General features: G+C 38.3%; 1 protein-coding gene across 3 annotated transcripts in view; it reads right to left on the bottom strand.

Moving 5' to 3' along the window:
* numa1 (nuclear mitotic apparatus protein 1) overlaps positions 1-14,123 on the bottom strand; it is a 66,667-nt gene that overhangs the window by 34,465 nt on the left and 18,079 nt on the right. For all 3 annotated transcript variants that reach the window (XM_057838626.1, XM_057838625.1, XM_057838624.1), the window contains exons 14-15: positions 13,418-13,999; positions 5,933-6,511 (exon numbers count right to left, since the gene is read on the bottom strand). In XM_057838626.1, coding sequence (XP_057694609.1) covers positions 5,933-6,511; positions 13,418-13,999 — 1,161 coding nt within the window. The remainder of the gene's footprint in view (positions 1-5,932; positions 6,512-13,417; positions 14,000-14,123) is intronic.

Here is a 14,123-nt window from a genome sequence, read left to right as displayed (position 1 = left end):
AAAAACCCAGAGGTGGCCCAAATGACCCAAGTGCTTTTGAATTAGCAAGTCGTTGTCCGACAGACAGCAACCATTCATATGTAAATGCAACCACTAGACATACATTGTGTTAGAATGCGGCCCAAACGGAGGAGAACACACCACGGTTGCACACTTAATGTGATAGTTTTTGTCAGTTCAAGTCAAGCTACATTTATTCATTTACATTTATTTATGGAGTTTTACGCTTTTTACAGACTTTTAACTTAATTATCCTATACTCCACACAGAAAAACAGAAAAAAATGGCCCAAATGTGTACATTGTTTTTGCAAAAAAAACGTTTTAGAACTGCAATTTGAGTTTAAAGCGAGATCATGTATATAGTTTAGAATGACTGGATCTAATGGAGCATGAATTGTGGCCATTTTGTCTGAAGTTAGTACGAGAAAACGTGTAGAAAACCTTTGAGAAAAACAGAAACAGAATTTGGATCATGAGAAGGTGGAAGGGAGCGGCCCTGAACAGTTTCTTTGACACACTGAAACAATGACTGAATGTCCTCATAGTCCTAATTATTATGAAGGGAATATATACTGCACAGTGTTGTCGATCTTACTTAAAAAAGTAATTAGTTACAAGTTACTAACTAAATTACTTTTTGGGAGAAGTAACTCAGTTACCTCATTGTAAGAGTAATTTGTTACTCAGCAAAAAAACTCATGTTACTTTTCATGTTCTACACGTTATTACAAATATACAATAGAAAACATTTCACATCAAAGATGTTTATGTTAACTGATTGAATTGATTTTTTCATTCCTCCCCCAAAAAACGTAGGTCAGATTTTTTACTTTTTTTTTTTTTTTTAATTCACCTATATGAGAGTTAGTGGTATACAATCTCATTGGGCTGTCATGATAAATGGTAAAAAAAAAATCACAGGGACTTTGATTACTTGCCATTGAAAATAAATGGGAAATTTGTTTTTATATGTATTTGTTTAAATTCTGATACAGGACATACCATCTTCATACGTAGGAATGATAATTCAACATTCAGTCATTGTTTCAGTGTGTTCAAAAGCAACTGCTCAGGGCATGGTCCCTACGCCCTCCTCAATTATTTATTTTGAGTCCTAATTAATAAGTCTCACCAAAAAACAAAGGAACAATATGTATGCCGATCCTTTCCTAAGGTGGTAAAATGATCAGGTGTTTATTTTTGTCATAACATAGCAATTGCATAAAAAAAAAAATATATATATATATATATATATATATATATACACCGTATATATATACCGTGTATATATATATACCGTATATATAATATATATTTCATGTGTGGTGCTCTTCAAATGAAAATATATACTTTGATTGAAGGAACCTTTTTTTTTGGATTGACTAAGACATACACAAATCTACCTACAAATTTATCAACCTACAGTAGGCAAGTAACAAATAAGTGTCTACTAGTCAGGCTACTTTAGCTGAGGAGGGGGTTGGGCGAAAGAGAAAGCAGCCTCACTCAGCAAGGTTTCGCCCAACCCCCTCCTCAGCTAAAGTAGCCTGACTTGAGCCTTTTTCACCCAACCCCCGCCTCAGCTAAAGTAGCCTGACTTACTCAGACACTTATTTCTTACTTGACACTAAACTGCTAAACTTCTGAGAATATTTTAATAAAAGTATTTTAATAATTCTAATTCATTCGGATGTATTTGTTTGAATACCCTCTACATGTTAAAAAAAACCATTTCAAAAAGATCAATTAACAATTTGCTGTGGATATACATTTATGTGCATAGATATTTAGAAATAATACAACTAAGCACACCAAGACACAGTGGTGAAATGAAGAGCACCACACATGAAATTGCTGGGAAAAAAATATGAAAGATTAGTAAATACCACTCTTGGTTCAGAAACAAGCCATCATTCAGGTTTCATACAATGGTGTAAATATTACATTGAATTTGAAACCAAATTAAATTAAACTGAACTAGTGCTCCACATCTATGTGCATGTGTTGTGGACCCTTCTGTTAGCTACCAGTGTTTGTTTTGTTTGCTTTGCTTAAATTAAATGAAACAAGCTTGATACATCCAAACAATATTCTAACAGCTGATGACCAGTATTATCTACTCTCAATGCGTTTTCTTCAGTCAGAAAAGTAATAGTTAAAAAAAGATTAATCACGATAAAATTGCACTAATTAGGGGTATAATAAATAAAAAATCGACACCACTAATTGTAATGTTAGTTCATTGTTCATTGTGTTTCTTCATTTGTAATGTTTGTTTTGTTTTTCAGTGCACTTTTTGTCGTTGCTTTTGGTTACGTAACAACTTTCCGAACGGACTTATGACGTACGTGAGTGTAAAGAGGTGTCCCAATTCGTGGGGCTGATGTTTCAAGCCCTACCCCTTATTGCTTCGTTTGAAAGGCCAAGGGGTCGGCCAAGGGGTAGAAATTGGATGCGGCTTGCGGTAGGCAGTAAGGTAGGCTCGGCTTCGGGGCGGATCTCCAGGGTGTCCCAAAATGGGACACCGTTGGTAATATTACAAAGCACCAAAACCCCATTGACTTCTCGTGATAATCTTTAAAAAATCCGGAACTCTTATTGTATGATTTTTTTTTTTCAATAATTTATTCGTAATTTATTGGGGTTCATAAGTATTTGTACCCTTGAGAAAATCATTGCTAATATTTAGTGCAGCAGCCATTGTTTGCAATTACAGAGGTCAGACGCTTTCTGTAGTTCTTCACCAGATTTTGGCCCATTCCTCCACACAAATCTTCTCTAGATCCGTCAGGTTTTGGGGCTGTCGTTGAGAAACACCAAATTTCAGCTCTATCCAAAGATTTTCTGGATTCTTGGATTGATGTCTGGAGTCCACTCCAGAACCTTGAAATGCATTTTACGCAGCCACTCCTTGGTCAGCTTGGCTGTGTGATTCGGATCATTGTCATGTTGGAAGACCCAGCCACGACTTATCTTCAAGTCCCTGATTGTGGGAGGGAGGTCATGGCCCAAAATCTGACGATACATTGCACCATTCATCCTCTGATTTATAGAGTCGTCCTGTCCCCTTTGCCGAAAAGCATGAGGTTTCCACCTACATACTTCACAATGGGGATGGTGTTCTTGGGATTGTACTCTGCCTTTTTTTCCCCTTCACAAACGACAGTAAAGTTAGCACCAAAAAGTTCTACTTTGGTCTCATCTGACCACATGATTTTCTCCCATGACCCCTCTGCATCATTCAGATGGTCCCTTGCAAACTTCAGACAGGCCTTTACATGTACTGGCTTCAGCAGCCTTTGAAACTGTGCATCCAGCTCTCTGCAGGTCATTGACCAGCTCCTACCATGTAGTTCAAGGCTGAGCCCTCACTTTTCCCATCATGACTGATGCCCCACGAGGAGAGATTTTACATGGAGCCCCATTCCAAGGTAGATTATCAGTCATGTTTAGCCTTTTCCATTTTCTAACAATTGCCGCAACTGTTGATTTATTCTCACCAAGCTGCTTTCCAGTTGTCCCGTAGCCTTTTCCAGCTTTGTGGAGCTAATCAATTTTTTTATCTGGTGCCTTTCGAAATCTCTCTGGTATTGCCCATGGTAGCGGGTGGATTATAACTGACTGTGGGGTGCACAGGTGACCATGATGAGCTCAAACGGGTGGGGTAAAGGTGGACTTTTTTTAAGGTAGAATGACAACTCTTTGAGTGTAATAATTATTGCTGATTCTCAGGTGCACAAATACATGAACTGAACCCCAGTAGATAAAAATATATAGCAAATAAATTTTAAAAATCATACAATGTGATTTCTGGATTTTTTTTAGATTGTCTCTATGAGTGGAAATGCATCTATGATTGAAATTTCAGACCTCCACCTCTTTTCAAAGTGGGTGAACTTGCAAAATCACAAGGAGTGCAAATAATTGCTCCTCATTGTATACCAAGTAGTCCCAGGAAAACAAAAAATTCTTGATAACCTTTCAACAAGTCCAGTATAGAGGATAGAGGGTGTATTAGAGGTACATTTATGTGTGTTTTCTATAGTATTTCATCGTTTTGACTTGATAGTTTTGATTTGCTATGATTACTCTTGTTTGAATCCTGTGCATCAATAAATACCAGGAAGAAAAGACAAAAATTAACTTTGTCAGACTCTTATTTCAGTTTTACATTTGATATTGATTCAATGTTCTATTTTCTGCAGGCATCACAAATATACTGTTATAACAAATATTGCTAGCATATAAAGGCCCCACAAATACACTGTCAGAGATATTTTTTCCGACAGTAAAATCGTAAAACAATACACATTATTAAAATGTTCAAAACCCCATAAATGTAGCTTGACTTGATCTGACACATAATATTACATGAATAGTACTACTGTTGTGTGTTCCCCTCCATTTGGGCCGCATACCAACACAAGTGGTTGCATTTCCATATGAACGGCTGTTGTCTGTCCGACAACGACTTGCTAATTCAAAAGCACTTGGGTCATTTAGGCCACCTCTGGGTTTTTTTGGAGGAGAGGCCAAATTGGCCACTGCTTGGGACTGTTAGGAGTAGCAGAATTCTCTGGGACTTCTAGTGTTAACACAGCACAATGTTGGACAACTCGTCTGTGTTCAGCGATTCAGACACTGAATCCGATGAAAATGTTTTTGTTTTCGCGGAAGATGGTTTTGAGGATGATATACAGTATAAGCTGACGGAGATAGAAATCTTATTGGTGCATACATACATGAGCTAGAGGCAGAACCTCCAGCAGATGACGTGATTACCGACAGTGATGAGTGAGAAATTTAAAAAAATCAACGTCAACATTCTGCAAAATTAGTTATCATCTCCTAAACTTTTACTATCCAAGCAAGATATGGTCATGGATGAGAGAAATGCTTTGTTTGCCTGCCTGCCTCCTCGTTGCCATAGCCTTGGTCCAGGTTCACGAAAATCACCGGATTGGCTGCACAAATCACTCATGGTCATCTAAGTGCTTCCTTTTTTGAAAAATCCATACGTTGATATCCTTAAATCTTTGTTTCCAACACTCTTGCATCCACTGACAATGCAATAGTTTGGCATTTTGTATCAGACAGTTTACACAGTGAAGCATATATTAAATTGCAGACTTTCTACATTTGGCTCAACTAGCTGACATCGCCGAAAAATACAGAGAGTAACCGATCTCGCAAACTGATTTTTTATTTGTCGCTGACGACACATGAGATTGATGAAAAAATGCCTCTTAAAAAATACTAAACCGCTGTATAATTTCAAAACAGGTTTGGATTATGGAAGAATTGCATATGTAATATATTGTATGGGTTACATCTTTGCGTTATTTTTGCTGTAAAATTTCGTCTTCAGGGATTTTTACAGGTTAATGAACTGATCTTTTTATGTAAAAATATTATACAACAAAGACACCAGTGGCTTACAGTCACATGCAACCTATACAGCACAGGTGTCAAACAGATTCCAGAATGGGCCAAATGGGTGCAGGTTTGCTTTCCAACCAATGAAGAGGACACCTTTTCACCAATTATATCTTTTACATGTGTAATCAGTTAAACTTTGTCAGGTGCTGCTTGTTTCAGCAGGAAGTTCATTGGTTAAACTCTCTGCGCATTATCGGTTAGAACAAAATCAAGCACCCACTTGGCCCTTTCTGGAATCGGTTTGACACCTCTGCTATACAGCATATGAACAAATAGCTTTTTTTTTTTTTTGTTAAATCTGGTGGGTTGGCCTTTTAGTCAGGTGCACCTAAAGGCCCAAAATTATGGTATATTAACTCATTCACTGACATAAACTGGTGTAGGCCTCTTTGAACTCAAACGAATGGTAATTAATGGTCATGCATTAAACTCATGTCACAGAAAACTTATACGTATGTACAGTAAATGAATGCAAGTAGACCTGAACCTACCTTAGCTTTGTAGTCTTCCACTGCTTCAGTTTTTTCCATGAGCTGGTCTTGCAGTTTTCTCTTTAGGCCCTCACTCTCCTCATACTTTTCCTTTTCTTTCAAGAGTTTAGTTTCTTCCATCTTCAATAATTCAACCTCTTTCTTGAGCAATTCTTCCCGTTCAAGTGATGCGAATTTCTCTCGCTCAGTTTGTTGTTTGGTTTGAAAAAGAGTCTCCTTCTCCAAAACCAGCAGGTCCACCTGTTTCTCCAGAGCCTTCTGCTCTGTCTGTAGCACACTAATCTGGTCAGCTTTCTGCTGCTCTGCTTGCACAAATTTATCAATCTTTTCCTGAAGGGCTTCCTTCTGCTCAGATATGTCCATTTGTAGCCCTTGTATGATGTGGTCCTTGGATCGGACCATGTCCTCAATTTCAAGGTTTTGTTCCTCCAGGAGTTTTTTATGTTGTTTGATTTCTTGCTGAATAGCTGAAAGCTGCCATGTTTTTGCCTCATCGCTGGCCTCAGCCTTCTTCAAGCAGTCAACTGTGCTGTCAAGTTCAGTCTTCAATCTGAATATTTCATGCTCCAGCTTTTCTCTCTGGCAATATGAAAATACATTTCATGAAAAACAGTCACATAAGTTTAAAAGGGCAGGAAACTTAAAGTCAACTTAATACCGGTAAGTTTGACTGGGCAAGGAGTACTTTTCTATTAAAAATACATTGCTGATAATCGTTTTCCTTATTTGCTTATACAATACCACTCAATCATGTACTAATGTATTGTTAATTAATATGAATTTATTCAATTTAATTTCAGGTTTGAGTCAATCATTTTATTTTTTTAAGAAAACACTTAACACAAGCAAATTATTTTTCATTTTTCATTTTCATTTAAAAAATTATTTGTTTTTCTGCTTCATGCTCCTACAGCCTCTCACTCTCCCTCATGCTGCTTTTCTTGGTCAGCAGTGCCTTGGAGTTTAGCTACTTAAAGTGCATGTGACACAAAAAAGCATGTTTATTTCATAATACACGTGGTATTTTATGCTCCTGAATGATATGGACCGCTTGGATGTGTGTGGAAGCAATCGCTATATTTATTTCGTTTTTTGAATCCCGCGCCATGAAAATGAATGACTTCCGGCTTCGGTCTTGCATTGAGGAGGAGGGCGCTGTGACGTGTACGGATGAAGGTGTCCTCTTCACTATAGACCCTACTCACCGACGTCACAGAATGACGTGTCGCTGTATACGGCCGCCATATTGTCCGTCTCTGTTTAGCCCTATTCTCAATGGTTTCAATTAGTCGTTCAGTTTATAGAGCAATTCATGGAAGCCCCAGTGCTTTCAGATGCTGTAAACTCATTGGATGCGTTGCATTTAGAGCTGAAACGAATACTCGAGCAACTCGAGTTTAAAAACTGATCCGAGTAATTTTATTCACCTCGAGGAATCATTTTATTTTGCCAGCTCTAAACATCACGTTTTGCCCGGACTACTTTTCATGCGGGACAACGCGCTGACGTCATGTGCGTAGAGGGAGAAGCAATAAAACTAAATACCTTACTGCAGCCGACAGCCGTTACAAACTGCGCCGACGTTGCTAAAAACTACGCCCGCATGTTGCTACGGTGGTAGCAACATGGTAGCAGGTAGCGTCTGATGCGTGTGATAGATATCACATGTACGTAGAACTAGATGTGAAATGACCAACTTGGCGGCGTTAATAAAACAGCCGTCATCTTAAAGCAGTACACTTCTCAGCGCTCATAAATAAGATTAACATTACTGTCACTCGCTCACAAAACGTTATCCCTGTGGAGGGCTAGGTTTCTATTCATTATGACCACTGTCGATGCGTGGCTAACTCTTACATACAGGCTTTATTTAATCTGTGAAAAATGCGCTGTAGAGGGATTAGGGTGTAAAATAAAAACTAATGCTAACTGTCAATTTTAGCTCAGTTGTCATTGCTGGATAAAACACCAAGTAGCACTGTTGCCTAATGTGCTCCAATACAGCACAGCATTTATTTTGAACACTGCAAAAACTCAAAATCCTATCAGGACTTACAGTTTAGACTAACTTAAAACTTAACTAGGACTTATAGCTCGCCACAAGTGGAAATTCAATTGAAACACGTGGGAAAAACACTTTTAAGTGATGTTTTATCAAGCATAATGACATTTTTAGGTAAGAAATTTTTTTATAAGATCTAAATGTTTTTGGAGTGAAAGCAGTGAATTAGTTTTTTTTTTGTCACATTTGAGATGCAATTGTTGGCTGTTTTCAACAATGTACATCGAAAATAAAGACATTGATTGACTGAAAATGGTTCAATATTAGATTAAATGTTTTGTTTTCTCATCTATATTTCTAATTGCTTTTTACCTAAAAAAAAATGTTTTATCCGATTACTCGATTAATCGATAGAATTCTCAGTCGATTACTCGATTACTAAAATATTCGATAGCTGCAGCCCTAGTTGCATTAAAGGCGTTATGTGGAAAAGCTTCAGTCTATCCATTCACCAGATCCATATTTGATGCCTAAATCGATATTTTTCGACCCGCTGTCTTCGCCCTCTCTGCCTGACATCTGCTACCCTGATATCTACAACTATCTTGTCCACACAAAATCAGCCTATTCTCACTAAAGTTTGAAAAACTTTCAGAGCAGCACTCTAAGCAACATTACCCTGTGTGATTTCTAAAATGGCGACAATCAAAAAAAAAAAAAAAAAAGTTGACTGCAATGGGCGACGCTTCAAGGATAAGTGGATATTGGACTATTTCTTCAATAAAACACGCAACAACTGTGTCTGCCTCATTTGCAAAGAGACAGTCGCTGTTTTCAAAGAGTTCGATATGACGCGATAATAACAAGACACGCTGACATGTAGACAACATTACAGGGATGATACGCAGCGAGAAATTATAGCAACTTGAAGCTAGTTTCATTTCACAGCAGCAGTATTTCGCAAGAGCCCGAGTGTCGAAAGAGAACGCCACAAAGACGAGACTGTTGAAATTATGAATTAAAAAAAATAATAAAGCAAATGTGACACACAGAAGGGCTTGCTAACATTTGTTTAAATATGTTGTTCTATGTAAATCAGCCAAGGTAGCCCCCCGCATTTTTACCACACCAAATCTGGCCCCCTTTGCAAAAGGTTTGGACACACCTGTTTAACTGATGATCCGTAGACGAGGCCAGCTTCTTTCATTTGGTACCAGCTAAATATTATTCAAAATGTAATGATGGTGGAAGAAATAAGCATCTTTAATTTGAAACTGTATGTTGTCGGCGATTAGCCTCGCAATGATCTTAATTGTGGTTGTCAGCCCCAAACCCTCTAAATATATATTAAATGCATCTTACCAGATATAAAATGACTACTACATAATCCGCGGTAATTGTTTGGAGCCCAGTTTTCTCGTCGAATTGCAGCAGTCCATCTCGCTCTCCTCTCCGGGTCTCTCGGAATACGGTAAAACTTAAAGTCTCCGTCTATCTTCTCTGTTACTGCAACCAACCGCCACACACGCCTTCACCATTAAGATTATTAATGTTAACGAGCAGAAAAACACTCCATAATAGGAGGAATTTACGTAGCGGTAATGCATATACACGACAAGTAGACGGACAACATGGCGCGGAGGCATGGTTGTGACATCATGTGAGTAGGGTCTATACAGCCGTACTGTTGTGTATGAGGACTAAGGATTCAGCTGATTTTGCGGATTAATACGTTTATTTTTCATATCACGCCAGCCAAACGGCTGCAGAAAAATCTTGCTGTATGAGGGAGAGGCGTGTGCGCCTTTTTGGGAATTTCAAAAGGTTTCCATTCACCGTGGATATTGGCCAAAACAAGCCCTACAACTGTGGGACCATTGGACTTACGAGGAAGTGAGTAAACATTGTGTTTTGTATTATCTCAAATACTGGGATCATTTTAATATGCTGGTGGCTTGCATTTTGTGGCTGACATGCATGCGGGGTGGCTATTTTTCGGCACAACACCGGCGGCTTGTCGCACATCCACCTGACGGGAGAGCACTATATCCGGCTCATTGTGCTCATTTGCCCGGTGTTCTGTCAAATTTTCCGACCGATCAGAAATTGAAACTTTGAGTTAAAAATAGCCGCGAATACAGCGATTACAAAGTAGACACAACAAACTTTCTTTAAATTAAGGAATACTTACGTTTGATCATTGTTAGGCATGTACTGTAAAAAGCTCTCCTTATGCACATTAGCTGCACAACAACTGCAGCCGCCCTCCTCCAGGGAACGAGCTGTAAATTGCTCTCCAGCGAAGACAATCGACAACCCAGTCGTCATGTCAAAACATCCGGGCTAGTTATGTGTGATTTTCTGCTTCGAAGATTTTGAAAGATCACTCAGTTCGGGTTAGCATGTCGGCTAGCTGTCATGCCTCTTGGTTTGTTTACATTCTCCGAAGCCGGGGAACGGAAATGACATATGTCCGATATAGGCATCATAAAATATCGTTGGGGAGGCGGGACAGTAAAGGTGAAGTCGACAGTTTTGACCATTATGGAGTAATTTTGCCATGTCGTCCTGAATAAGTGCATTTTTATTATTTCATATTCCATTTAGCACAAGACTGTTATTTGTCATGACCATGCCATTTACTGTATTTAGCAATTGGGGAAAATACTTGGATAAAAAGAATATCCTGTAAAAATATTGAAGTAAAGAGACAGAAAAAAATGACATTTTGCAGCTCTCTTTGTCGCGTTTTCCTCGTTGTGAATAGTTCCCCCTCGACGGGCTGACTGGTCCTTCTCAAGCCATTTATTTAGCTATTGGGGAAAAATACTTGGATAAAAAGAATATCCTGTAAAAATATTGGAGCAGAGAGACTGAAACAAAGACATTTTGCGGCTCTCTTCGTCGCGTTTTCCTCGTTCTGAGTAATTCCCCCTCAATGGGCTGAATAGTAAAACCGATGAGCCCAGTCTTCCGCTGACGTCCTCCACCTGTTGAGGACGCTAGAGCCCTATAATGGTAGGCGTGGCTAACCAGCGGATTAAAAGACTAATTTCTCGTCATCTGCGCTTTGCTAAATTGTTGTATATAGTCAAATCGTCTCAAAATATGATTCTAATTCACATAATAATGCTATTTAAGACTTTTTTTCTCCTGTCGTATGCTCTTTAAAGTTAACAACGATTGACAGGTTTGCAAATTGGATCTTACCAGAGAAGCTTGGTAGCGCTACGATCAAGGCGCAAATGTGTCAATTAGGGCTGCAGCTATCGATTATTTCAGTTGTCGAATAATCGATGAACTAGTTAGTTCCAATAATTGGATAAGGAACACAAGAAATTAAAATACCTGAGCCTCAAACGGTGTAGAATTTTTTTAAAATGAGGCTCTATGTACAACAAAAGAACAATTGGCTAACTTACATAGCAAAAGTTTGCTAGCTTAAATGCTATAATCCGCTAACTTTTTTTTTCTTTTACAGTTCTCTTAACAAATGGTTCAGACACAAATTCCCTCAAAAAAGAAAAAAAATTGCTAAATATACTTTACCAATGCATTACAAAAAAAAAAATTAGCTCAAACAAAACTTTTGCTTATGTTGGTCTTAACAGAGAGCAGCTGGATTAAGCCACGTGAAATGAGGCAGACTAGAGGGCAGTGTATCAACCCAAATCAATAAAACTAAATGCCAGCACTTTCAAAACAAACCATTACAACACCACTTTAAAAAACGAATACTCGAAGCAGCAAACATTAATTCGAATCTTTTTTTTTTTAATCGAATACTCGAGTTAATCGTTGCAGCACTAGTTTCAATCATCGTTTAACTTGTTACACACTAGCGATAGTGTGCTGCGGCAGGCAACTCATTGTGTAAGTGAGAAGCTGTTCTCAGCAGCTTGAGCGGATTACGGTGGACTCACTCAATGAAGCATTTAATAAAGGTAATGATTTTTCTACGTTATTTGTGTTTGAAAATAATTCACATTATGAAGGCGGCACAGTGGGACAGTAAAACGTTTAAAACTTGTTTAAAATACTTTTTCGGTGTCAGGTCAGGACTTGGTATCGGCATATCTTCAAAAAGCAAGAAGCACTCTCTCTCAGCTAAAATTTCAGCACGCCTCCATGCCAGCATATGCAGGGCTTCCTGCGTTGCTGTATTAGAGCTCGCGGCCTACTGCTATACCATGCATTGTAATTTACGCAAAGCCTACATCACATAAAACCCACAGACACGAGGAAAGTATTTGGTGACGGGAGGTTGCAGCTAAGGTTGTTCCGATCATGTTTTTTTGCTCCCGATCCGATCCCGATCGTTTTAGTTTGAGTATCTGCCGATCCCGATATTTCCCAATCCGATGGCTTTTTTTTTGTTGCTCCCGATTCAATTCCAATCATTCCCGATATTTTCCAGATCATATATATTTTGGCAATGCATTAAGAAAGAAATGAATAAAACTCGGACGAATATATACATTCAACATACAGTACATAAGTACTGTATTTGTTTATTATGACAATAAATCCTCAAGATGGCATTTACATTATTAACATTCTTTCTGTGAGGGATCCACGGATAGAAAGACTTGTGACTTTGTATATTGTGACTAAATATTGCCATCTAGTGTATTTGTTGAGCTTTCAGTAAATGATACTGTTGCCATGCCCAACTGCATGATGGGAAGTGGAACCATGACTGTGCGTAGTGCTACCAATTGATATATCTTCTCTGCGTTGGGAAATAACATAAGGTGTTAAGAAAAAGATCAATTGCTACCTTGCTTCCCCACATTGCTTCCCATGATATTTCTAATCGTAGGGAGAGGGATTGTAAGGCTTTTGCCAATTAAAAAAAGGCTCCAAAGGCTGCCAAAATTCACTCTACTCATTTTAGGCTGCCTTTTATCTCTCTATATAAGTAAGACGGCGCCATTACAGATTGAGCGCGACAATGCATGAGTACGTCGTGCAGCGCAAGTATTACTTGCATTAAATATTTTGACGTGAAACAGTTTTTAAAAAATTAATTACCGCCGTTATCGGGATAAATTTGATAACCTTACCTTAAGCCTAAACTAAAGACTCTGGATGAATGTAACATATTATGTCTGGAACGTTAAATACAATTAGAAAACGATTTAATTAAAAAATATATATATATTAAAAAGATGTATGGCCGATATTTTTTTGCCGATTCCAATACTTTGAAAATGATGTGATCGGACCATCCCGATCGATCGGGACATCTCTAGTTGCAACATATTCGCTGAGACTCCCTCCAGGCAAATTTATTTTATTTATTTATTTTTAAACAAAACTTAAAGTATTGCAATTACTGTATATCAACTTGCTCGCTGCTATATGGGCACCGACAGGCATCCATTCCATTTAAACTAAAAAGATGAAGTAAATATTGTATTTATACATTGAAGACATTAAAAATTCCAAGCTAATGCTTCGAGACCTGATCTTGCACCTACCTTATCTTTGTAGTCTTCCACAGCTTCCGTTTTAGCCAACAGCTGCTCCTGCAGTTCTTTCTTTAGCCTCTCACTCTCCTCATATTTTTCCTTTTCCATTAAGAATTTAGCTTCTTCTTGCTTCAATAATTCAAGCTCTTTCTTAAGCACTTCTTCCCGGTCAAGTGAAGCCAAATTCTCTCTTTCTGCGGCCTGAACAAGTCTCTCCTTCTCCAGAATCAGCAAGTTCACTCGTTCCTCCAGAGCCTTTTGCGCTGCCAGTAATTCACTAATTTGGTCAGCCTTCTGCTGCTCTGCTTTATCAAGTTGAAGTTGAAGATGATCAATCTTTTTCTGAAGGGCTTCTCTCTGCTCAGATATTTCCTTTTGCAGCTCTTTCATAATGTGATCCTTGGATCGAACAAGATCTTCAATGAGCAAGTTTTGTTGCTCCAGGAGTTCATTCTGTTGGGTGATTTCTTGCTCATAAGACGAAAGCTGCCTTGATTTTTCCTCTTCATTGGCTTCAGCCTTCTTCAAGCAGCACAATGTGCTGTCAAGCTCCTTCTTCAATTGGACGATTTCACTTTCCAGCTCATCTCTCTGACAATACGAAAATAAATACTGCATCATGCCAAACAAGCTCTCAATTTTAGCAAAAAATATTTTATGACTAAAAAAATGCATTGAAGTAGTATTATTATGAATTAGATTAACTTCTTACTTT

Source organism: Corythoichthys intestinalis, chromosome 6 (assembly GCF_030265065.1).
Source record: "Corythoichthys intestinalis isolate RoL2023-P3 chromosome 6, ASM3026506v1, whole genome shotgun sequence".
In the NCBI taxonomy this organism is placed as follows: domain Eukaryota; kingdom Metazoa; phylum Chordata; class Actinopteri; order Syngnathiformes; family Syngnathidae; genus Corythoichthys; species Corythoichthys intestinalis.
This window is presented reverse-complemented; position numbering and strand designations above follow the sequence as displayed.